General features: G+C 43.7%; 1 protein-coding gene across 1 annotated transcript; it reads right to left on the bottom strand.

The window, feature by feature from the left end:
• Positions 1-1,815: 1,815 nt before the first annotated feature.
• OLFM4 (olfactomedin 4) lies at positions 1,816-19,803 on the bottom strand. Its single transcript, XM_036893816.2, has 5 exons — positions 19,558-19,803; positions 15,846-15,998; positions 10,283-10,495; positions 9,133-9,289; positions 1,816-3,833 (listed from the first exon to the last, which is right to left on the bottom strand). The coding sequence occupies exons 1-5, from the start codon at positions 19,747-19,749 to the stop codon at positions 3,046-3,048; spliced, it is 1,503 nt and encodes a 500-aa protein (XP_036749711.2). The 5' UTR covers positions 19,750-19,803; the 3' UTR covers positions 1,816-3,045.
• Between the last annotated feature and the right edge of the window lie 5,162 nt (positions 19,804-24,965).

Genomic DNA, 24,965 nt, shown 5'->3' with positions numbered 1-24,965 from the left:
GACTATGAGATAAGTGGTTTTATCCCCTTATGCAGAAAATGACATGGAGTCCCAGGAATATTAGGGACCCTCCCAAAATCATGCCACTTGTAAGCAGCAGAACCAAGTCCAAATCCAGCTCTGCTTGAGTCCCAATCCTGCTCTCTTACCAACTGTGCATGATTCATTTGTACCAGGATTCCCATGGGTAGGAATGAGTGCACGGGGGGATAGCTGGAGAAAAAACACTGACTAAGGCTGGTGGGAAGGGAGGCTTCAGGTTTGAGAGTGCTGCCAGGTAGGCTTCATTGAGGTCCAGAGCCAGACCCCTCCCGTGGCGATGCCAGGCCACTAGGGAAGACTTATAAACGCAGGAGGTCACCACAGCTCTCCACAATCCCCTATCCAACCTCCCACCAAATAATAAAGATGTAGGGAATTCTGAGAGCCATAGTTAATGCTCAGTTACTCTCTAGGGCAATTTGAGCCCCCTGGTTCTCTTTTTCCAGAGGAAACCTGAAGAAGTCTGACTCATAAGACTACATATCACATGATCCCCCCGTAGAGCTTGAAAATGGATCAGTGGTAGTCAGGGGCTAGGAAATGAAGGTAGGAGTTGCCACAGAAGGGTACAAGAGAACTTTTGGGGGACAACGGAAATGTTCTGTGTCCTAATTGTGGTAGCCTTTGCATAACTGGATACGTTTCTCAAAATTCATTTAACCACACACATAAAATTGGCAGATTTTACCACATACACATTACATGTCAATAAAGCTGATTTAAATATGTATATACACATTTTTTTCCCCAAAAGGGGACTAGTTGATGAATCTGGAGATAAAATTTCCTTTGTGTAATGGCATTTCACCTAGAACCTGAATCCCTCAGTTGTTCAACCTTTGCAATGGGGAGATTTCCTACAGGCAGCCACTGCGCTGATATACTATGTCCAGTAGGAAGAGGTTCTGAAGGGAATTTTAAAGCCAAATGCTTCTGTAGCAGTTTAAGTAAGAAGCTGATTGCTACAGTTACCTTGGCTTCCTGCCTCCTTTGCTGGATCTTCAGAGGTCATACTGTATATTTGGTAGAAACATTCATCTGGAAAATTGCCTAGAGCCAGATTAATGTAACATCACTGTTTTTAACATATCTCATATTGACATACCTGTCTTTATCTTCATGTTTTGTTGTATTTTGAAGGCCATACTTGTCTCTACACTCAGGCTTGAAAGATAGAGAAAAATCTTCCTAAATATACTAAATACTGTAGCTACCACCTGCCTCACAAAGCTAGGCACGGATTAAAAATGAGCATTTCCATAAGACTAACTATAAGAGCCTAGTCTGTGTCCTTCCAGCTCTAGGCTATCTACCTCCCTACACGTTCTCTTTGGTAAAGGTATTTCTCTCTCCAATATGGCCAGTTAATCCCTTTGCTTTCTGTCCAAGACCTTCTGTTTAGGGAAAATTTGGAGGCTTCAGACACATGTTAATAGTTCAACTGGAAAAGAAACATAAGCCACACAAATATAGTCTAACATTGGAAATAATCAGATCAGTCATGCAAATTAATAAGTATATAAGGTCATATCCCAAAAGAGTGCAGTCTCATACAACAAAAGCTGCCAGAAATACTGGATTTTAAAGGGAAATGAAAACTAAAGGGCCAGCCCTGATTTTGGAACTCCTTTAAAAGCCATTAATGTTATCTGCAATTAGGTATATGGTCCCCTGGACACTGGCGTTTGGGAGGTACCTCACAGCAAGGGAGAGACTACCCTATTAAGAGGCTTTTTAATAATGAAATAAAAGAGTAAACAAAATACAAAAGACTTTTTTTTTCCAGAATACATTTTGATCATTTATTAAAAGGAGAAGAGTACAGCATTTAAGGAGCCAGCCCTAAAGACAAAGACCCAGGAACATCAGGGGTCAATACACCAGAGCCAGATGACAGAGCACCCCAAACCACAGAAGAACATACGCCTGCAGGCTTTCCACACTGCTCTGATGAACTACTTGCAAAGATTTTTTTGTTTTTACATTTCTACCTTCAAAATTAAAATTTCATTTTCTTACAAGTTCTAGGCTTGAACAAAGTCAGAAATTGCATGAAACAATCGGTAAGACTAAATACAAACCTCACATGCTCCGATGGCTTTATTTTATAACCAACTATGCTAATATCTTATCACTGCCACTTGATTTTCTCATGATTTTTGAGTCATGCAAGTGAAAGTTCATGATAAGACAAAAATGTAATTTTGTATCTGTTCTATGAGAAATTGGTTACTTTTTATAAAAAGCAGGAGGTAGGAAGGGAATTGGTGGGAAGGCTGGTTCTAGTCTTGAGAACTGCTTTGGAATAAAGTTATGAAATGGGAGGGTTCTACTGACTCTTATGTAGGTAAACAATGGAGGAAAGAAAACTTCAGTACTTCATCTGAAGATCCATTTGGGACTGATTTCCAGTCTACAATTTAATGCATAGGATTTCTCCAGAAAACTCAGATATAATATAAGCATACTAAATTTACTTATCTGCTATATACAAGACATCTTTCCAGGTGCTAGTAAGAAAAGCAAAGTTGGAGATTTAGAATCTCAAGGAGCTTCAGGTATTAACGTGCCTAACTGAGCCTCAGGTTTCTTTCAGGTGTGGAGGAATTAGCTGGGCTGCATGGAGAACTGAGTTCATGGAACTCTCGCTCATCTACAAAGAATCTCCAGAAACCATAAAGGTTTCACAAGCTCCTTAATTTCCAGATGTCTCTTCACTGAAAGTTTCCTTGGACCTATAATGCCCTTAGACCTCTGATAATCCCAACCCATCCTGGAAAGACCTTATTTCTAGGGAGATGCATCCTAGATAGCTTCCAAGAGAACTCATCAAATCAGGGCAAATATTCTAAGTCTCCAGTTCTATAGTCCCAAATATTACTACTAAGCGAACATACTTCAGGACCCCCTGCAGATATCTATATAAGTGGAGAAGACCATTTTTTCAATGAACATTTTATTTTTCTGTCACTCTAATACATAAACAGTTCACTTAGGTTCCTATTAAAAGATAAGATTGTAATTCAGAAGGTAACCATCATTATAGACAAAAAGTTTCTGCTCGTAAGGGTGATAGTTAATGCTCTGTATTCTCTCCTGCATCTTGGGCATTACAATGTTTAGTGTGCCCTCTTTCCCTGTGTTTGTGTCATAGTAGTAGAAAATCTCTTCCAGTCTGGTGTTCAGAGTACGGGTAGCGTATAGAACCCCACATACCATGAAGGCGTTAGAAACGGATGGCTTATACTGCTTGGTTATCCAAGTGTTCAGCACCCCAAGTGTGGTGTCGTTGAGTTTACTAATCACTATGTTACCAGTGCTGGCTTCAGTTGAATAGATCACCCACAATCCATGCTCATCCACAGCAAGGTCGATATCTTGCCAACCAACATTAGCATATGAAAAGCGGTTATTATAGACAGCATTAGGGAGCGTTTGAGTCACAGCCACTTTGTTGGTGTCCAGGTTAACTTTGGCGATGTTCCCGGTGTTGTACCAGTTGACATACATGTATTTGTTGTAAACGGCTACACCACCACCTTGGCCATAGGAAATCTGATACTCTCGGGCATTTGTGTACAACAGCAAATCATCCTGTGTATAGTAGAGTCTGTAAATGTTCAGTGTTCTCCCATTTGTTTCCAAAGGTGCCACCCAGTACAGCCCTTCGTCTGGGTGCTGGGGAGAGTAATCCCGACCCCAGGCACCATACTTATAGGCAAATCCTCTCCAGTTGAGCTGAACTATAATCGGTTTGCTGATGTTCACCACACCGCTGTGACGACAGCTCCCTACACAAACAAGAAAATAAAGGGCATTCTTAAAGAAAATGAAAGACAAAATACAAACAATTTAATACCCTGAAAATGAAAAGAATCCATAAATATTTTTCTTGTCAAGGTTCAGTGACAACAGTGGTTCTGATAGGGAAGAGCCAAAACCCTCTCTTGGTTTCCGTCTCAGTGCAAACCTGCTGTCAGCTCTAGAGAAAACTACGTTCTGTTTCCAAGAATGGGCTTTCAGTCTGGAAAATGCAGATTAGGAAATGGCCGAGAGTCATATTAGAAAGATTTGGGGGCCTAAAAATCAGAAGGGAAGATTTGGTGGGTTTCATACATTGTCTTCTATCAGAAAGCACTTGGCAAATATTATTTTATTGCATTTTTCTTGTAGAGAAATCAAGAAAGCAAGATCATCCCAGAATCCTACCCTATTTCCACAAAGCCAGAAGGCGCAGCTCACCAGAATCAGGGGGCACCGGAGTGAAGAAGAATGTCCTGGGCAAGTCTTCATGGCCTCCCCCTTTCTGCCCCTCCCTGGGACCCCAGTGCTCATCGACACCGGGGACCAGTGCTGCCCCCAGCTAATTGCAGGAGACAACTGTATGTATAAATACTATATAAAAAATACAAATACTTTATATATAAATACTATGTAAAGTATAGTATTTTAAAGATACAGAGAGGTGGTCCTAAAGTGGTAGCAGTTCAGCCTTCAGAAGCCATGGAAGTTATTTTAGGGCAATGTTGCCTGCTTTGGGCCCGAAGCATAGCGCATCACACAGATCACTTGGTGATCATCTTGCTGTAGAGTGAGAGGGTGGGTCCTGCTGGTTATACCCCATATTCTTCTTTGCCACGTACTTCATCCTTTCCATTCTGCCACTGTCACAGTCACAATGTGTACAATCAAATGGGACCAGACTCCCTGGGCCACTGAATCTACATTCCCTGTAACATTTGGGTGAATGACCCAGGCCAGCCAACTGGCCCTTCACATTGCACTCCCTCTGAAATGTTGCCAACCCAGACTGTTGATAAGCTATAAAAAATAAGCAAGTAAAATTCCTCCAATATTTTTATAATAACTATCCAAAGGATTGAATGCACACTTTAATAAATACCCTTAAAAAGTGGGTGACATAGTTTATTGGAGGTGACAAAGACAATCCAATGTCTAGTCCACCTGAGGTCATTTTCCCTCATCCTGCTGCCTGGAGCAGAACAGGTAGGGAAAGAGGGACGAACCTAAATCACTGAATTTGGCTTTAAATGCTTGGAGAGAATCAGGGAGCCATGGAGTGCACATGAGGTGAGCTGGAGCCGAAAGCAAAGCCCCAAAATTCTGCCAGAGATTGACATTGTGGGCACAAAGGGGACGAAGCTTTTGCCTCTGAGTCTCTGCCTCTGACCAACTCCCCTCCTCACTCAAGGACTGCTTAGAGGTGAAACCATTAGAAATCTGCTTTTCTCTTTCCAGTCTGCTGGGGCTTTGGATTCTGGAATTAAATATGTGCTTCTTAAATGCTCTCATAAATCCATAGTTGGTGGGAAAGCCAGCCAACCATACAACAGGTAGAGAAATGAAACCACTCTGTATCCAACCTCAAATAATTTTGCATCTCATTAAACAGAACACAGTCGCAGGTTTATTTTAATAATGCATGCACCATTTCATAAATAAAAAAGCAACGTGTGTTCAGCCAAGAGACTGCTCTCCACTAAAGAAATAATAAATAAAATTATAAATTATTATTTCTTCTCCTAAAAGTGATCTCTCAGATGAATGCATGTTTGCTTTTGTTTATGAAACAATGCATGAATTATTAAAATAAAGTTAGCGGTGTGTTCAGTTTAACGATAACAAAAACTGTTCAAGTTTCCCTATGCGACAAACTGGATTTTCTGGTTAAAATATCTTCCCAAGAACTTATTTATTCAACTGCATTTCACTCTGAGTAAATGAAAGAAAGTCACTCTTTTCCCAGAGGTTAGAAGACTCAGGAATTGTTTGCTGAATTGAATCTTGCCTTTCTGGAAAGAAAATATCCTAAACCAGCAACCAGAAAATACTTCAGGAAGCCTGATGGTACATGTACCTTATTTAAGCATGATCATGGGGTTAAAGAAAATACATTATTCTGTCCTAGATGTGGAAATCTTTGAATATAAAGGAACCAAAATAAACTCTCTAAAAAATTACCATGACTACCACTTATAATACTAATAATGGCTCATCATTTCACAAGTTGATCAGGAAATTAAAATTGTACCTGGTATAAACATTAAACCTGTATGAAAGTTAAATCTCTTGTCCTCACCTCCCAACCATTCCTTAACACTCTCCTGCCCTTTTTGTTTTTTCACCCTTAATCCTCTGTCTCTCTGGGCCACTTGCAGGGCCCTGGCTATGGTCAAAGGGAGTGGAAATTGGGAAGAGAACTAAGCACTGTCGCCAATACTACAGATGTGGGTACAGCAGCGACAGACTCGTGAAAAGGCTGTGGCAGGCACCCTCGACTCCTCACAGCAAACCGCCCTGTAAACAACACTGACACTGACAGCCAGCCAGTCCCAGGCCAGCCCATACCTTTCATCAACCACTTACTGAGCACCTACTATGTGTCGGTACAGAACCTAGCATCTCCAAGGCCAATGGTGATGAACCCATGGGCATTTACATCACTCTTTGCCTATCCATAGTCATTTCAGTGCAGGAGGAGAAAAGAGAGAGACTGAAGTCAGTTGTTTTCAGGAAATAAAGTTAGTAAGTAGAAGGCCAATTATTTTAGATGAGAAAGTTACATGAAATGAAGCCGAAAAGGATGGCATTTACAGCATAAAGCAAACATAAAGCATGTTTTATTGAACCCTAACTACATGTACTGGTTCTGAGATCAAGCTGACCAGAGGGACAGCAAACTGCAGCTGCAAGGGAGGGGCCACGGCAGTACAGAATTACTTTATAGCTGAGATTTGTACACAGTCTTTTTTGTCCTGTGCATCTCTGCAGTGAAAAAAGCAGACAGGCCAGATTTTAAAGTCCCATAATAGTGAGTAACTTTAATTAAAGTCTCCACAGGCTCACAACTTTGTGGTGCCTGGGGATTTTCCAATTCTGCATTATCAACCAATCCAAACAGAAAGAGAGCAAGTGAAAGAAATTGATTTAAAAACGTAACAAAAAGTCAGTTTAATATAAACATCATAAATATAATATGAACAAAGCTGGAGGAGGGCCAAGTGGCTTGGCAGGGATCCAAGTACAGCCAAGGTTGTGGGAAAGTGAGAGGAAATCTGGGTCCAATTTGCTTAAACAACACAGCTGGGCTGGGATGGCTCACAAAAGTCTAAGTGTGAAGACTTGGGGGAAAGTTCTAGAAAAAAATTCTAACAAATAATCCAACGGATTTGTTTGCTTTCCTCCTTAGACACTAAGCAGTGCACTTTGTCCCCATTTCTGGCACCTGGCAGTCCAGGTTATGCATGACCAGGGGCCTTCACTTCAGCCTCAGCTTTGTCACCACCTGGGTGGCCTCAGGAAAAGCAGCATCCTCACCACCTACGTCCCCTCCTCTGAGACATGGTGAACCTGAGCTAGACGGCCCTGGGGGCTCCTTCCTGCTCCAAAATGTCCTCATTCTAAGGAACGCGTAGAAACTGTGCTGGAAAAACCTATTCTGGGAGGAAAATTTCCTGAGGAAAAGAAGGATATAAGGAAGGGAGGAAAAGAAAGAAAGAGGAGGGAAGGAAGGAGTGAGGGAGAAGAGAAGGGAAAGGAAGCGAAGAGAAGAGGAGAGGAAAGAAAAGAAAAGAAAAGAAAAGAAAGGAAAAGGATGGACAAAAGAAAAGGACGGACTAGCCAAGACCTGCCCAGGTGTCACCAGGACTTGCCAGTGCTTTGACGCCTGTCCTCGGGGCGCCCCCCGCAGCCCAGCACAATGAGCTCTCATGTCCAGCGCTTGCTGACACAGCCAATCCCAGACCAAATCTACCCTTAGTCTGTTACAGAGGACAACGTGTGGCCTTTGTCCTAACCCTCCTCTATGTCACACTGGGACAGACTGCCAACTGCAGAGGGACGGAAAGAGGGCCCCCGAACAACACCAAGAGCCTTATAGCTATGACAGTATCTGATTAAGCCTTAAAGAAACCAGCTACACTGACAAGGATCCAGAAACACACGGCCTAAAAGGAAACAGGCTGTGACAATAGGAATTAATGAAAATAACAGCAGCCATATGATTTGAGGAAAAGGTACAGTTCCCCTCCAGGCTGAGATGATCGTGACTTGCAGAGAGAGCTGTCCTGTGACGCAGGTGCCTCTAAAGGACAGGGCTGCTTGCTGCTGGGGCTGAGGCTGACTTTAGTTCTGGAGGGATGTGCCGAGGTGCACGCGACCAAGTACTTAGACAACTTTGCAGCAAGGTGGTCACCTCAATTGTCACCACTAATAATACTAGCAATTGCCAGTGTACATGTGCAATCACAGAGCTCCCCAAGCCATGTTTAATTAACCCTCATAGCAACCTTGCCAGGCAGTACTATTATTCTCCCGTTTTACCAACGAGGAGATTAAGAATCTTTTTGTTGTGGCCACACAGCTGGAAAGCTCAGGTCTTTGGGGTCTGAAGCTGTGCTCATGACCTCGGCACTCCACTGCCTCCATTCACGGAGGTACGTACAGATCACGCATCTCTGTGCTATTCCTAACCTCAAGGACGATTCATCAGAGGACAAGATGCCTTCCCTGCCCTCCAGGAGCTCACAATCCAGGAAGAATGGCAGGACACACCCACAAGTGCCTGTGGGGCCACCCATTAAATCCTCACTGAACCCTAGCCCATGCTATACAGAAGGTGCTCAACATATACTTAAGGAAAGCATAAAGGACAAATACAGAAGTGGTGAGAGAGGAGAGTTCAAGGCATCACCCTGCTCCTCAGATAAATGAGCCAATCAGCCCTCACAATCCACAGGGCAGTGCGGGTCCCAGAGGCTTTCACTAGGCCCCCGATAGCAACTCCATCACCATAGAGATGGTCTTCCTGTTAGTAAATGCAAAGGGGATATGGTACATGTCCTGGGTGGATTTTGTTTCAGATCAACTCACTGTTGGTGCTTCTCCTCTGTGAGCCCCACAGTGTGATCGTCCGCAGAGCTGCCAGGGGAGGAGACTTACAAGCATGGAAGAGGAAACTCAGAGCTGTAAGAGTCCCATCCTTCTTTCACCACTGCAATCCCCAGCCCCCTCCCCACCCGCTCTCAGCTGCTCACTGGGCCTGGAGTGGTCAAACCACGGCACGCTTACCGGGAGCAGGAGGAGTGGGAATAGTAACGTTTTCACTTTTCGAGGCTTGACATTCCTTGAGCTTGGTCTTCAGAGCCTGGATTTCTCGGCGAATGGCAAGGACATTGTTTTTGTCTAGCGTCTCAAGCTTCTCTACCAGGAGAGTCATATTCCTTATCTAAGGAAATAAAAATTCAGAGTGACTTTATATTACTGTGCCATTTCTTTCATAAACATTCCAGGGCTGAATTTGTCACTGTAGTGAAACATTGCTAGAGAACATGCCTGAGATTCTTCTGAATGGTTTCATTTGGAAGAATACATTTTATGGCTTAATGTGAACACCTGTCAGATTGCAGGTAGATGTGTGTGACAAGAAGAAAACGGCAAAGATTTTAACAGCTTTAATAATAGGGCACAGACTCAGTCTAAGCATCCACAAATGTCCATTAAAGTTCATTTCTAATAACCTTCCTCCATAAACTCATGTTTCCTCATGTTGTGTTATAATTAAGTTTCTAATAAATGGTGAGGGCCAGAGAAAACTTTAATTCTAAAAATATGTAACTAGAATTCCCAATTATAGCCCATGTCATGACTGTACTAGTAAATTCTCGTTGATATAAATTATCTAACCATAACATCAATGTGATGGTCTTTAGCCATAGAGCTTAAAAGACTTCACTAAAACATACTCACAAGAAACTCTTCTAAAAGGGTTGACTATATGTGGAGAAGAATTCCAAGATAGATCAAGGATTACATGATCATTCCCGAGGAGAAACAGATCTAGCAAGTCCAGAATCAGGTAAATTGTGGCTTTCAAGCCCCACAAAGATAAATGCAGAACAGAGAAGGCATGTGATCTAGTTTGACAATGGAGTCGTTCAGATTTGTATCATCTTCTTTCTAGAGACACTGAAAGGCACTCGGTTCTGGGGCAGGACTCTGACCATGAGACAACGTGCTGCTCAGTCAGCATGTTCCCAGTGTGTTTAACCCTCCATTCAGAGACAGGCATCCATCTACAGCAGAACACGCGACATGCCCCGTGATCACGAGAGAGTACAGAATTAGAAGGCGGGGGAGAGAGATTCATATCCTGGTCCTAGCACTTGCTTGACAAAGAGAATTTATTATTAATACACTGAGAAGTAGGTTCACTCCTTACCTCCACTTCCAGCTGGTCAACAATTTCTGTGCTTCCGACAAAACTGTCCTTCAGCTGTATGACCAGCTTCTCCATCTCCTTCACTTCTATCTTGATGAGTGTAAAGTCCAGCTCAGTGTAAGAAATGGTATCCTTTTCCATGATCTCTATTCGCACAGTTAGGCTTGAGAGTTTCTTTTCGTACACGTTAATTAATTGGACATACTCCTTCACCTGTGGGGGAATCCGAAAGCTCAAGTCAATTCCTGGAGTAACATCACACCGCCTTCCTCCACTACCGAGCCCTGGGGACTATGTGATTGCTGTTGTGAAGAAATGCATCAAAAATATATTTAACTAGATTTTTCTTCAGTCTATCCAAATACAAACTAAAAAGAATTTATTATTACAATAGTGTGTGTGTGGAGGGTGGGGTGGATATGGATTTTGCACTTGCCTACACTAACAATACTTTTGTATCAGAATCATCATTCACCAAGTACATTCTAATCTCAACTTAAATGATTGACAATATCAGCCAAACTAACCTGGTTTGAATCAGTCTCTTGTCCCTCCTCTTTCGGTCAATGTACATGCTTTAAATCCAGGTTTCCCAACCTTAGCACTACTGCCATTTTGGGCTATAGCATTCTTTCCTGTGGTGAGATTTCTTGTGTATTTTAGAATGTTTAGCAGCATAGATGCCAACTGCACCTTCCCACCCCCAGCTGTGACAACTGAAAATGTCCTAGACATTGCTAAATGTTCCCTGAGGGTAAAATTACCACCACCACCACCACTCCCTCCATTTAGAACCACTGCTCTCAATCTAAGTATTTTCCAGAAGAGGGAGAAATGCACTAAGTAGAATTCCTTCTTTGATTGCCATATGCATTAAGTTTCGAGCCCCTCTGCCTTTTACAAAGTGACATAAAGACCCAACTTACTACACAATGTGTGTGTATGTGCAACTGTGAAGTGCACATTTCATTAAGTGTACCCACATTTATTCCAAGAACTGATTATTGCAATCAGACCTTTAAATTATACATTTGTTGCATATATTTGAATGTCTGATCATTAAGTTAAAATACTTTCAAAAATTCCCTTGGTGGTTTAGTATATAATTGGAATCTCCAAGTGGATAGCTCAATAAACACATTTGGTGGTTCTTTATGCACTTCATCACTAAAAGAAATGCCATAGCTTTTTTAGGGACCTGCTCATTAAAAGTTGCTGGTTTTACATTCTTTTTAAAAATTTGAACATAAGTGATACTTTTTCCCAAACTGTGCTAATGTCAAGTAGCTGATCCATGGTGCCCGGATGAATTCAGAGCCAGATGTTGGCCTCTAATCCTTCTAATACCAAAAGCAGCCCTAATTTCTGTCATTTCAGCCCCTCCACTTAACCCTGCTGTGCAAATTAGAGTAGACTCATAGGCCACAGACCTAAAGGGCTCGGGCTTCAGGTACAGAGGATTTTAATGAAGGATGAAAATCCAACCCTTGGTGTTGCTAGTGTATCTCCTCAGGCAACTGATGCTCATTGCCATCAGATGTGCCATCACCGGAGGCTGGTGACATTTTGGTGAATAAGAAGGGTAAATATATATATATATATATTTACTATACTATACACATATATATAATAAATATATAAAACAAATATTTAAACCCCCTCAAAAGTACAAACACAGTAAGAAGGTGGACAGGTTTCAGGTTCCAGTAAAAGCAGGCATAAAACCTCACCAGTGATAAAAAATAATAATAAAGTGCCAATCTGCTGCAGAAATGGAAGTTTGCGAAATGAATATGCTTGTCAGCATTTGGCCTTGCCGGCTCTTGGAACAAATACAACAGCCTCAGCTTTCCTAGAACATTTTGGTAGCACATGGCAGCTGCTGTTCTACAAAAATGAATGATTCAACTGTCATCCCAGCTCAATAAAATGTGGCTCCCCCAGATACTCACTGAAGAAACAGGCATGATCTGGAGTTGGCTACCCGTAACAGTGTGCTCTGTGCCCGCCCTAGTTCAGCCATGAAATGAAGGGCCTCTAAAGATCTGTCTGGGAAAAATTCGAGGTTCTTTGAGCTGACATTTAAAGGAAAGCTCAGTGACATTCAGGAAAACTGGAATCATCCATGGTGCTATGGAAGGCAGGAGAGAACTTGGGGATGGGCCAAAAAGAACTTTACAGGCTGAACTTTACTGATTTAAGTAGATTGTTAGTGGATAAGCCCTTCATGGGCATGGCTCTCCGGTGCTGAGAAGGCGTGGACGATTCTGAGAACCTCCCAACTCTCCCTGGGAGCTGCAGTCTCAGCAATGTGAAGCAAGAATATGAATCTAGCCCGAAGGGGGCACAGCCTTGCATCAACATCTTTACTGCAAAGCTCCATGTCACTTTTAAGTTTAAGCTTTAGACAACATCTATGCTTGCCTTCAAATCACCAGCCTGGCAGAGCTTCCGTTATTTTGTTTGTTACATACGTATTATGTCACTAACAGGTCATAAGAATCAGAGTTTGTTTGGGGTTTTGTTCTGGGGTGTTTGTTCTGTTCTGCAAGGTAAATGTGGTCTTGTAATAGATAAGAATGCATCGATCTATTAAGCTAAAGAATTAAAGAAACCCATGTTTCTGCCAGTCGTCCAAACCTATGATCATAATTATAGCCAGATTATTTGAAATAAATAAATGTACTGTGCAACATACTACTATTTGAATATATCTTTAACAACAAGATTGACTGAGCTTGAACTGACCACCAGGACATATGAAGCACTTAGGAGCCAGACCCTTCTAAGCTCAAATCTGACTTCAGTACTTAGTGGGGGAAAATCACTTTATTTTCTTAGTTTCCTCCTATATGCTGGGTAGGTAATGTTACCAAGCTTATAAGGTTATTGTAAAGATCAGAAATAATCTACATTTAGTGCCCAGCATAATGGAGGGCCTGTAAATTGCAGCAATTATTAAAGAAGCAGTGATTTCAGTTTTTTTCAATTTGATTTTTTAATTTATTATATTTCATTGCACAAAATATTATACAATCAATGTTGTTTGTGTATGGGTCACCTACATACATGTCTCCCAGGCCGCCTCAACCTTCTCATACATGAGGATCTATTAGCAAATGTGTCCTATTAAATAACTTTCCCCAAAGACTATAACCCTCCAGAGAACAAAAATCCTGAGCTGCCTTTGGTGTCACCCCTTCCTAAGTAGAGTCACAAGAGGACCGACCGATCATAAACAACAGACAAGTATAAAATGCTTTCAGGATCTTATGCAGAGGCAGCTTCCTGCCTCCTCTGTGTACCGACAGGTAATGAATCAATGTACGGCAGTCAAAAGCCTTTCCTACTGGCCCGCCCAAACGGGCATTCCCCCAGGCCTCTAGATGAATGGTGACTTCCAAGGCAACCTAGGGGAAGCTACAATCCACCCGGAAATTTGAAAGACCTCAGCCTTAGAGATAACCTTGGGCTCCAGTATTACTGACCTACTGCCTCTCTTCTTGGAGGATGTTAACAGCATGGCTGAGAGAAAAGTCTTGGATGATTCCAAGGACCCACATTTCTGACCTGGCTTAACCAACTGAGAGGGGAATGGGCTTCACTTTTACGTCTCCTTATCTTTATGAACTTCAGTGTTTCCATCCTTAAAATGGGAAGAACACTGGCTTACCTACCTTGAAGGGTTCCTTGACAGTAGAATAGAACTGGCAGCATTTAGAAAAACACACGGGAAACTGTTACTATTACCAGGGCTGTTATTGCCTGTCACACTGAACTGATCATGCAAATCTCAACAGGCAGGTCGGTGCCTTCCTTAGGCCTCTATCACAGAGTTTTTTAGGACCAGCTACTGAGTTTCAGAACCCAGAGTTTTCCTACCTATGCCACCCTTTTTTCTGTCAATTATTAGCAAGGGAAATGCCAAATGCCCCTCTTCCACAATTGGACTTAAATAAATGCCCCCATATTCGCAAACCCAGCAAGCTCTGTGCTCTCCCTGGAGCAGCATGGGGCTTCAAGCTGCCCTTCACACTCTGGCCTGCAAAGAAGGCATGCAAATCAGTGGCTTCCACTACTTCAAAGCAAATGACTCTAACTGAGAAGATCTTTACCTAGGACTTTCCTCCACTTGTTATGTTTTTATGCATAACTCCTTATCTGTACTTGATTAAGCTGGAATAAGGCTATGAATATTAATGATTGGAATTCATAATTTAGTGCTGTGCCTTTTTTGCTGATTAATTCAAGGACATTTTATTTCTTAAGAAGCTAGGTTCCTGGAGTAGTCAAACACATTTTCCTGGACACTTATTTAAATTTAGAATATTTATCCACCAATTCAAGTTGAAAGCAGCGTCTCAGCCTCACAGGATAACTGTGCTGGCCATTGAGTTAGCTAAGCTTAAATTTCTCAGGAAAACTGATTTTGAATCTTGCTGTAAAGCCAGAGCTCCTTGTAAATTAGTACCGTTGTACTAAATAATGCATAATGTGATTATAGACTAGCTTGGACTTCACCTGTGCAGAAAATGGGAACCTTTCTAATTGATTTTTAACTTGACTAAAAAGGTAGAAGGGGTCAAATCCGAAATGCCAAGCCACCCTGCTCCAGGCAGCCCTGCAAGACAATTGCCACTGGCCAGAGAGAAGCAGTCATCCGGGGGTTCGAGTCGGGGTTTTTATTAAGGCTGAGTGACCTATTAGTCTTGATTCAGACTCCCAGGGGAGCCTTCAATTTTGGTCTAATGTAGACGCATCTAATGTAATGTTCCTGCTGAATAATGGTAAGAAAGAGAGAGGGGGAGCTGAAGAGAAAGGAAAGGAGGGAGAAGGATAAAATGGAGGGGATCTGGGGGAGTGAAGGAGGAGCAGAAACAGGGAGAGAGACAGAAAGGGGCCCCCAAAAGGAAGAGGGGAACACCACCAAAATAAAAGAAGATTTAAGAAGGAAAGGTTAGGAGGGCTGGACATAGGACAGACTGAGATGAGGGGAGAAATAAGAAACACAGGAATACATTAAGGTTAAATTGAGTACAGTTCGGATCAAACAGGAAATAAAAGTGAAGTTAAAAAACAAACCAAAAAGAAGCAGGAATGGAATAGAAACAGGAAGGAAAAGTGACAGATAAGGAAGACAGAATAAAACATACAAAGGACAGAGGAGAGGAAAGAAAAGAAGGCAAAGCTGGAGGAAAGACCAAGAAAATGAAAAGGGAGAAGAAATAACAAAACAAAATAAAAACTGGGCAGGGTGGGGGTGGCAGGGAGAGCACGAGGCTTCCCTCGGACCGCACGAGCACCACATAGGGAGGGGGGTTTATCCGAGGCATGAATGATCGCGACCCCACTTTCTTCCTGGGCCCTCACTCTTCCTGCGCCCCCCACCCCACCCCCGAGAACTCCGCAGGGGTAGGTGGGCCGCGAGCTAAAGGCAAACATTCTAGAAGCAAATGCACTCTCTTTGGTGCGGAAGAAGGCTGCTTATAAAGTCCTGAATAACATGTGTTTTGTTTGTTTGTTCTTAATGGAGATATTGTTGGAAAAGAAGAAAAAGGCTTACTTTAGAAAACTCTTTCTCAAACTTCTGGGTGAGATTGTAAGCTATGAGTTCCAAGCGCTCCACCCGCTGCACGGGGAAGGCGGTGTCCGGCAGGGTGACGGAGCACTGGCAGGTCCCGCGGTCGTCCTTGGAGCCCGTGAAGTTGGAAAGCCGCTACAAATAAAAACAGGTTCAACATCAGTAATTACCGCGGAAACGAACTTTTTGGCAATTGGAGTGACAGAAATTGCTTGTCAGAGGAGTGCTTAGAGGCAGGCAAGTAGAGTCCAATGCATAAACGAATAGACGCACAGAAACGAGCTGAAACCACCACGTTTCTCCGGTGGTGATTACACTCAGTGTTTAGACACACACATCTCCATCTGTGGAACTAAACCACTGCGTCAGCCACCTTTACCTAAAGGAAGAGTTTCCTTTCTTGAGGAGCCTTAAAGAAAAGTATGAGAGTCCCTATGTAAGGAAAGGAAATAAAGACGTGGCAAGAGCCCTGAGCTGGGATTCCAATTCTACTCCTTCCTGGACACGAGCCCTCTTTAAGTCTCACTTTCCTCATCTGCCGAATGGAGGTAACCTCCTTGGCAGGCTTGGGGCCAAGGTCAGCTGAGCAATGCAACCCAAGTCCCTGGCACAGAAGGTGATCAGTACGCGTCATTGTCCCTCCCTCCTACATACGCAGTTTCTTTTCTTCACCTTTACCCAACCCCTAGCCAATGCCTTCCAATGGGATGAGGAAAACATGGCGGATATGGGTGACGGTGAAAATATGCCATGAAAATTCACATTCTCTCTTCACCTGGGAAATTGTATAACATCCTTCAAAGTGGAAACCAACTATTTTTTAAAAACTGAACAATGTATGAGTTTGAAGGTTTTGTGCAATTTTTTTTTAAGTTTTCCAGCTTACTGCTTGCAGAAAAGTCATTTTAAAATATTTGATGTTTCTGTAAGATATTCAGGCTCACACTTTGGTGCTGCTGCATATTTTAAAATGACAGGTTTGAAAGATCCTGTTTGTCTTTTGTCCCCTTTGAACTTCCCCAAGGGGATCCTGCTACAATTAACATTTTTCTTTATTACTACTATTGCCTTACAGAGTAACTCTTGGCAGCCGACTGGCTGTGCCTTTCAGTGATCACATCTGAAGGCCAGCCCAAAGCTCACCTGCTTGGAGGGTCTCTTTCTGAAAACTACCAAAGAAAGAGCAATGCTTTACAGAGTTTGAAGAGATGCAGGCTACACCTCTCACAATTTCAGGTCAGCTGGCTGCAGTTGAGGCTGTGTGTCCTCTGTATTTACCACCTACCAACCTCCATGATTCCCAAACAAGCTGACCGAGATGCTGCTATAATCAAGATAGATTCCATCTGTGACCTCTGGACTCATTTACTTAGTCTTTCTTTTGCAATTACATTGCCTGTTCCTTTAACCTAATCTTCTTCAAGATGAGCAGAAAGAAACTATATAAATTTGTACCCCAAATTCTCTATGCCAGGTAAATTCTTGACATTGGCCTCAATTTTCTTTGCTAGTCACACCCTGCAGGAACTGGGAAGTAAGGAGGAGGGACAAACAGGTTATACTGAGCACCCTGCCTAGGGGTGGGGGTAAGAGGAGGGTCTTTGCCAGGGATGAATAAGGACTGGACAAGCTACACCAGGGCCTGTCAGGAGGCCAGCTTCCCTTGGAACCAGCTTTATCACTCCCACTGGAGACAGACTGCAGCTCGAACTTGCCATGGCTTTTACAGAAAAACCAACATAACACACAGGCTTTTGAAGAAATAGCTTATTATAACAACTGTCTACCACAGAAAATCTTGCATTGCATTTTGACAAGGGGAGGTTAATTAGCTGCACAAGACAGGGTTAGACCATTTTTAGAGTTCTCTGAAAACCTCTGTCAACTCAAAAAATGGTGGAGATCATCAAGCCATTTCTAGACAACCAACTGGGAACTATGAGCTAACAACTTCTAGTCCTGAAGTTCACCTGAAAGGCAGGCAAATAATTATGAGCTCTGCTGACAGCTATTCTTCTGTTTTCTATTGAACTTATCTGTCCCACCGCTGTGGACTCCCCGCCCTCCATCCTGCTTATCATCAGCCCAGCGTGCTCAGCTGACATCAGAATGGTCCATAACTTTGATCAGTGTCTCCCATTAGAGATATTTCTGCTCCACGCATTCAAAGACAATGAAGCTAATGGTGATGGGTCTCTCTCTGTGGTAAATGTTTAAGCTCTATGTGAGTGGAACGTGGGAAATGGGAGACAAAGACAAGGGCTGATCCTCCTGGTGTTTGGAAAGGTATGTGATCCCCCTTGTGGAGGGCAAATAGGACCCTGCGCACCCCACAAGTTACCTTACACTGATAGGTTCGCACTCAGAACGTGTTCAATAACCATTTACTGGTGCCTACAACCTCCCAGGCTTATCAGAGAAACAAATAAGATCCGATTCCTGCCCTGTGAATCAGGCCCATTGTCTTTACAAAAGCCTTAGCGTTTTGGTTTTTTTTTTCTGAAAACCCCTTAGCCTGATGACAAAAGCACAAGACTTGTGGTTCCGACCCTGCCAGTTGCTGTGTGGAGCAAAACACGGAGCCCTATCTTGCCTGTGAAATGAGAACCCTGACAGCAGCTCCTCTTCAGAGGGCGCCATCTGAGGCACGTAGAGTTGCTCTAAGCACTAGAGCAGAAGGTGTGACTCATATTTGTGATTGAACGTCGCAATTGGCTCTAATTAGCAGCCAAGTCTAAGTGCCTGTAAAGAGTCAAGGCATAAAATAATGGTACTCAACATTTTCGAAGTACAGAAAATGATACGTTTGGAACTTGCTCAATGACAGCTATAAAGGGGTTTTCTACCACTTTCCAAAGAGCTCATCAAGCTGACAGCCAACCCTTGAAAACTGGGTGTATAGTGGAAGTCACACCTACTCTGCTATAAAAAAGAAGTTGGAGTTGTGATCTGACTCACCAGAGGGAGGTAAGGAAACCAGGAAGGAAATTAAAACCTCTAAGCACAATTTAACTACCATTCCTTATCTACTTTTAAATAATTACCCCTTACCAGACCATAGGCATTTTGGATTTCTCTGTTTCTTGACCTGTATTTTGTTTTCTATTATTTTAGCTGATTATCTAACCCGAATACTGGTTTCTGATGGGTGGTAATAGCACTTTCCTAAAGACCAGTGCCTCCTCCCCCTACTTCTGTTGCCCATCACCTTTACAAACTAGACTCAGAGGAACTGTCAGGGCTCCAAACGGACATCAGGGCTCTCGCTCCATCAAGGGCCATTGGTCACCATCCTCAGGGGCCCTGATGGGCAGCAAATCAACTGGACAAACTTTTCTGGAGCCAGTCCTGGCAGAGCCCCTTCCCTAACAGTTCTCATCTGGGACAGAACCTGGACCTGATGTCCCCTCCACCCTGCCTCCCTTCTGAAGTACAGCCAGACTTGAGAACCTCTTTAAAGCTTGGTTTCTTTCTCTTAAGCCCCCAGCAGGAGAACCAAGGTGCCATCTCTCCAGCTAACAATTTAATTATTTCACCCAGATTTTAATTCATTTCCAGGACACCTACAGTTAACACAGGGAGTCGTAAATCTTTTAGAGTGCTCAGGTCTAGCCATCCGTGAAATTATATTCAGGTCCCCAAAAAGCTAGAGGAAGGGAATGAATGCAGCTTTCAGACTCGGGGGCCTCCTCACCTGGGAGCTGGGGCTGTAGCTGGAGGTGAAGATGTCGTTGGGGCCATGTCCCGAGGTGAAGACGTCATTGGTGTTGAAGTCAGACTCAGGGGAAGGGCTGAGGCTGGGGCTGAGGACCAGAGGCCTCGAGAGCCCTGAGGCCTGGCCAAGGAAGGAGAGGAAGGCCAGCAGGCAGGCGAGGCCTGGCTTCATCCTGGGCTCTCGGCTGGGGCCGCTGGCTTCTGCTCAGTGCCCAGGGGCTTCTTATACTGCCCAGTGGGGATTTCCCCATGGCCAGTCTATAGGGGAAGAGGAAGCCACCAGGGAGCACGTGACCACCCAGAAGGGTCTGGACACCCAGGAACCTGAGTCACCCCCACACCTGGCCCCTGAGCCCTGCCTGCTCTGCCAGTCAGCCGCCTTTAGATCTGGGTATCTCCTGCCAAATATTAACTCAAAGTGTTCTTTCAAGCCCAATACCTGGTTTCCAGCTGGATACTTCCTTGAAAGAGACAGGGTCAAAGTAGTCTTTGTGGATGAAACAGAGCAGGGAGGCCCCAGGCAGGACAAGCAGCCCTCAGTCCTCCACCCAGAAGCCACTTCTGTTTGTCCCCCCATTTTACTGACTTGCTCTCCAAAGAAGGTTGGAGCTCGATTTAGAGGCTGTGAATCTCTCCGGGGGGATTCTCTCTTCAGTTGCTACTGCCTTAGTTGCCTCTGACCTATTCCCCATGTGTCTGTGTCTAGACAAAGTTTTCTCAACAACCCAGGAGAGACCAGAGTGTCTCAGCCCTGGAAGCTCCCCTGGGGCTCTGCCGCGCACACACGCACACTGTGAGCGTGACACGAGAGCAGGGGCGCACACGGAGGCCGCTGCACAGCCCCTCGGGGCGCCCGTGGGGAGCAGTTCTCCCTGCAGAAGGGCCTGTCTGACCTCTGCTGTCCCAGACCCTCTCGGGAGCAGGTCGGGCATTCAAGAGCTCAGAGTGTAGTCGTCGCGGAACTGCGAGAGAAGCGTGTGTCGTCAGGCGTCCTTTGTGACCTTCCTCCCTGGGGAGTGAGAAGGTGTTGGCCTGAGTATTAAAAATCCACTGTCACTCATTAGGGGATGGCCTCAGGCAAATCACTCAGCCTCTCTGGTGTTGTAACAATTCTTAAGTTACTAGAATTAAATGAAATACTCTATGAGAACTTGCTTATAAGATTTGAAGTGCTATTCAAATGCCAGATTTTTTGTAGCTTTTGTTTTATTTTTAATTTCCCAAAGCCGGCTCAACAGGTCTGGTGGTTATGTTTGAAACAGGCAATTACACACTGAGCTTGAAAGAAGACCCCCCCAGTCCCTCCCACCTACCCCAGGAGCACTTTAGAAGACCTGGTTTGAAGGGGGCTTTCACCTCCCCAGCTGCACAGACTCTCAGGATAAATAGTGTTAACGTGAGAAATAGTCTCAAACCCTTGATACACTATTCAGATAACTCAGGGCAGGAAAAATGAGAATGAATGAATGGAGAACGAGGGAAGGAGAAGAGATAGGGAAGGAAAGGGGGAAAGAAGGACAAGGCTCCGTTGTTTGGGTGCACCCAAGGCCCATGGGGGCTGCATCCTGGCCCAGGGCCCCACGCTGCTACTTGGTGTGAAGTGCTGAGTGGACACCCCACCTGGATCGGTCTCCCCAACTTTAGGGTCCAGCCATTCAGACTGTCAATGCTGCTGTCCCCTTGAAACACACATCTTGGGGCAAAACATGAGCTATGAAGTTCAGTGTCCCTGTGGGCGGCTATTCAGCCTTGGCCTCTTTGACTCAATGTTCTGGCCACTTAAACACTTGATCCAAGACAGGAAAGGCATAGGGCATGTGTGAGAATGAAAAGGCATAGTCGCATTACCCTGAGACTGGGCATTACTAATATGGATCTGGGGAGGAGAGCCTTTCTCTCCCTCCCATCATATTTCCCCTATTCTTCCAGATTCCCACCACAGCAGAGGCCAGTTTCTTCTCATTTGCTAGTAGCCTCTGTCTGTGACTACAGTGAGCTTTCTTTGTCCCTTTTATCCAGGAGCACATTGGTGCTGTTGTCAGAAAAAAAAAAACCTCATTAACACTGGTAACTCAGAGCCACGATGACCTTCAGGGTCTTCTGTGACCATTCCTTTGGGAGACCACTTTCCAGAGGGCATGTGTTCCTATAGGAATGAGGCAGCAATTCTCTCCAACGCAAATGTGCCCCAGCCAGGAAACAACCCAGCAAATCACCCCCACTGTGCACATAAGCTGCTTTGTTCCTGTGTACCTCCATAGTTATCAGAATAAAATTTTAATCTATTTGGTGGTCTCCATGCACGAAAGCACTGGTGATGCCTTAGTAATGAGATTATTGATAATAGTTTGATCAGTTCCTCTGCGAATACCTTTGTCTTAGGAAACAACAAACCTCCTGGTCACCTGGCAACCTCACCGACAGGAGAAAATTATCAGCACTGCAAAGCAAGCAGTGTATTATTTATAAAAATGTGTTCCAACACTGGGCTCCCTCTAGAGTAAGGGGTCACTGAAATTCGCTTGAGTAACACAGCATTCCTCAGGGGCAGCTGCAGAGAGTTGTTGTTTCTGTACTTCATTAGATGAAATTCCTAAAGCTGCATTCTAGAACTGCTGCAGCACACAGGAAAGATACACATATAGATACAGCCTTAGTTTAATCCCCTTGTCGTTAAAATCCAATGCCAGGCAGACCACAGCACTTTCAGAAGAGAGTGTCTGCAGGGCATCTGGTCTGTAAAGGGACAACAGAGGTCATGCTGAGTCTATAGATGGACCACAAAGACTGTGTTGGGGTGACCCTTTCGTGTCTGTCCCCAACAGCCCTTAAATCTCTATTAGCAATGCCAGTCGTCATGTGTAAAAATCATAATCAACTGACAGCAGTCATGTACCCTGGAAAGAAGGTTAACAATGTGTAGCAGGCCTTCATTGACAGTATATATTAGGCCCCACTCTGTGCAAAGTATCAGGCCCTCTGACGGGTTATAAAGATAGAGGAAAGCATAATTTTTGCTAATGAAAATGTCTAGTCCCTCAGGGAGGCAAAAGCCACTTCAGAGAATATCTTGGAAATAAGAACAATAAACACAAAACCAATTACATCAGTACTGAGGAAGGACTGGATAGACTACAGTGACCCAGCTCAGGTGGACTGACATGGCGGTGCACTTCTTGAGGAGGGAGACGAAGGCCTCGTTGGTGGTTAATCTTCAGTACCTCACCCAGAACTTGGCACTCTGTGTGCACTAAAATACTTGTATGTTGGAGGACTATAATTCCTAAATATATGAATGAATGAGATGTAATTGTGCAGGAGATTCTTAAATAACTATTGGAGAAAATACTACTTTTTTAATTAGCATTAGGGGTAAAGAAGTGAGTTCCCAGCAGGAGAATTACATGAGTGAATGATCGGTCAGGATTATGCCCGGGCCCTGCAAGCTCGTGGAGCCAACAGCAGCCACTCCTCCTTGGAGCAGAGCTCTTAAGGTTGCTTCTCAGCCTGACCCAAACTCCCCAGTCGACTTTCCAATTCCTTAAGCATATCCTATATCAGGAATTACACAGACTTAGCCATCCTCTCATGGCCTAGAAACCCAAATCACAGAATTTCCAAATAAATGCCTAAGTTTTCAATGAGCAGCACAATTATCAACATTGACAAGGTGCAGAACCAAGCTAGCAAAAAGCACAACTGATGAAAACGAGTGCAAAGTTCTGTGCAAATGCTGAAAAACAATGACAATAAAAAAGTGTTGAAAGGTAACATATAAAAAAACCCTAATAAGAACAGAACCCCAAATCTCTATATCTTCTACAGATGAAGTGTGGACTAATGAGCCACAGTAGTGCTGGGAAGTATTTCCTTTGGGAAGATCAGTGTGGAGTCAGAAAATACCCACCTCCAGGGTAGATGGGTTGAGGAGACACCGAACCTCAGGCTTATCTCTGGACCCCACCAGAGAGAATCTTTGCCCAGAGATCCAGGGACTGCCCCCTAAATTCCTCTTGCCATCTCCTGACCACTACACTGAGGCGTCCCCTCATTGTGTCCCCACAGTAACACCGGAGCCATCCCTCCCAGGCCAGGTGAGTTGCTTTCCCCAAACAGAAGTGAAGGTGCTTCCTCCTCTTGCTTCTCTGTCCCGTTGCAGAAGCTCTGCTTGCCTCACATCCCAAACCCTGGATTATAACATCAGCGGTCTCGGCTAGGCCCTTCTTCCCTGTCATTAGCTGCACATGTCTAGCCTCACCTGTCCCTCACTGCGAGAAGGGGACAACCTCTTTCTGCATTTTTGAGAAGCTGTCACCTAGAAATTCTAAATGTGACTATTGCAACTCCTGCAGCATTTACAAACTTAGTTGTGTCTTTTATTCTTTTGTTTCATTCCTTCCCTACTTGAATCTTCTCAAACCAGGGACATGCCAAGCCAAGCCCAAGCTAGGTGTCAGAATTCTGCACCTAGGAACAAGCCAATGTAGTGAGAGTGGCAAAGAGTCCAAAATTTACTGGGTTCAACTATTGGATATACCAGCTTCCTGGCTCAGCGATTTTAGGCACAGAAGCCCATCAGAATGTATCAAACCTGAGCTTCCCAGTATGGCAGCCACTGACCACATGTGTCTTCTAAGCAGTTGAAATGTGGTTTGTGCAGACTGTAAATACATACTGAATAAAATATAATACATACTGGATAAATAGAATACATACTAGATTTCAAAGACACAGTATGCAAGAAAAGAATGTTAAATATCTTATTAGTAATGTTTATATTTATTACATGTTGAAATGGTAATATTTTAGGTATACTGAGTTAAATAAAAATAGCTTATTAAAATTAATTTCACCTGGCTCTTTCTGTTCTTTTACTGTGATTTCCTTTAAAACTTTAATTGCAAATGTGGCTTGCATTTCATTTGCACTGCACAGTGCTCTGGTGGAGCATACGGCGTTGTCAGCCTTGATGCTAAAGCTGGGGTTACTGAAACATCGGAAGTTGTACCAAATGACTCTTCCCACTGCCCAGAGGTTGGCTAACCAGGTGGGTTGCTGTCATTGGATTTCAAGTTTAGCATTTCTTCACCAGTGTTAATGTTACAGAAATTCTCTTTCAAGTGCCTCAAAATGAAATCATAGGTCATTTTTCTTTATCTTAAAAAGTTTATAATATGAGAGGAAGACAAGATATTTCCCTGCTATTTGGGACAAAATGAAGGAATCATGTTAAGAATTACATCGATAAAAGAGGTCACATGGTGTTTTATTTGAGCCCACATTCTTAAAAAACCAAAAAAATTCACAAAGATTTCTCTGTTTGGAGTTCCTTTTGGAGGCAAAGGAAGATCTGATACCAGCAGGCCTGCATTCCCCACATCTCTGAGC

This window comes from Manis pentadactyla, chromosome 17, assembly GCF_030020395.1.
Source record: "Manis pentadactyla isolate mManPen7 chromosome 17, mManPen7.hap1, whole genome shotgun sequence".
Taxonomy (NCBI): Eukaryota; Metazoa; Chordata; class Mammalia; order Pholidota; family Manidae; genus Manis; species Manis pentadactyla.
This window is presented reverse-complemented; position numbering and strand designations above follow the sequence as displayed.

Coding starts and splice junctions, on each gene's coding strand:
- OLFM4 (XM_036893816.2), bottom strand. CDS start 19,749: ATGAAGCCAGGCCTCGCCTGCCTGCTGGCCTTCCTCTCCTTCCTTGGC. Junction 15,999..19,557: donor GCTACAGCCCCAGCTCCCAG/GTGAGGAGGCCC, acceptor TTTTATTTGTAG/CGGCTTTCCAACTTCACGGG. Junction 3,834..9,132: donor TCCCACTCCTCCTGCTCCCG/GTAAGCGTGCCG, acceptor TTGTTTGTGTAG/GGAGCTGTCGTCACAGCGGT.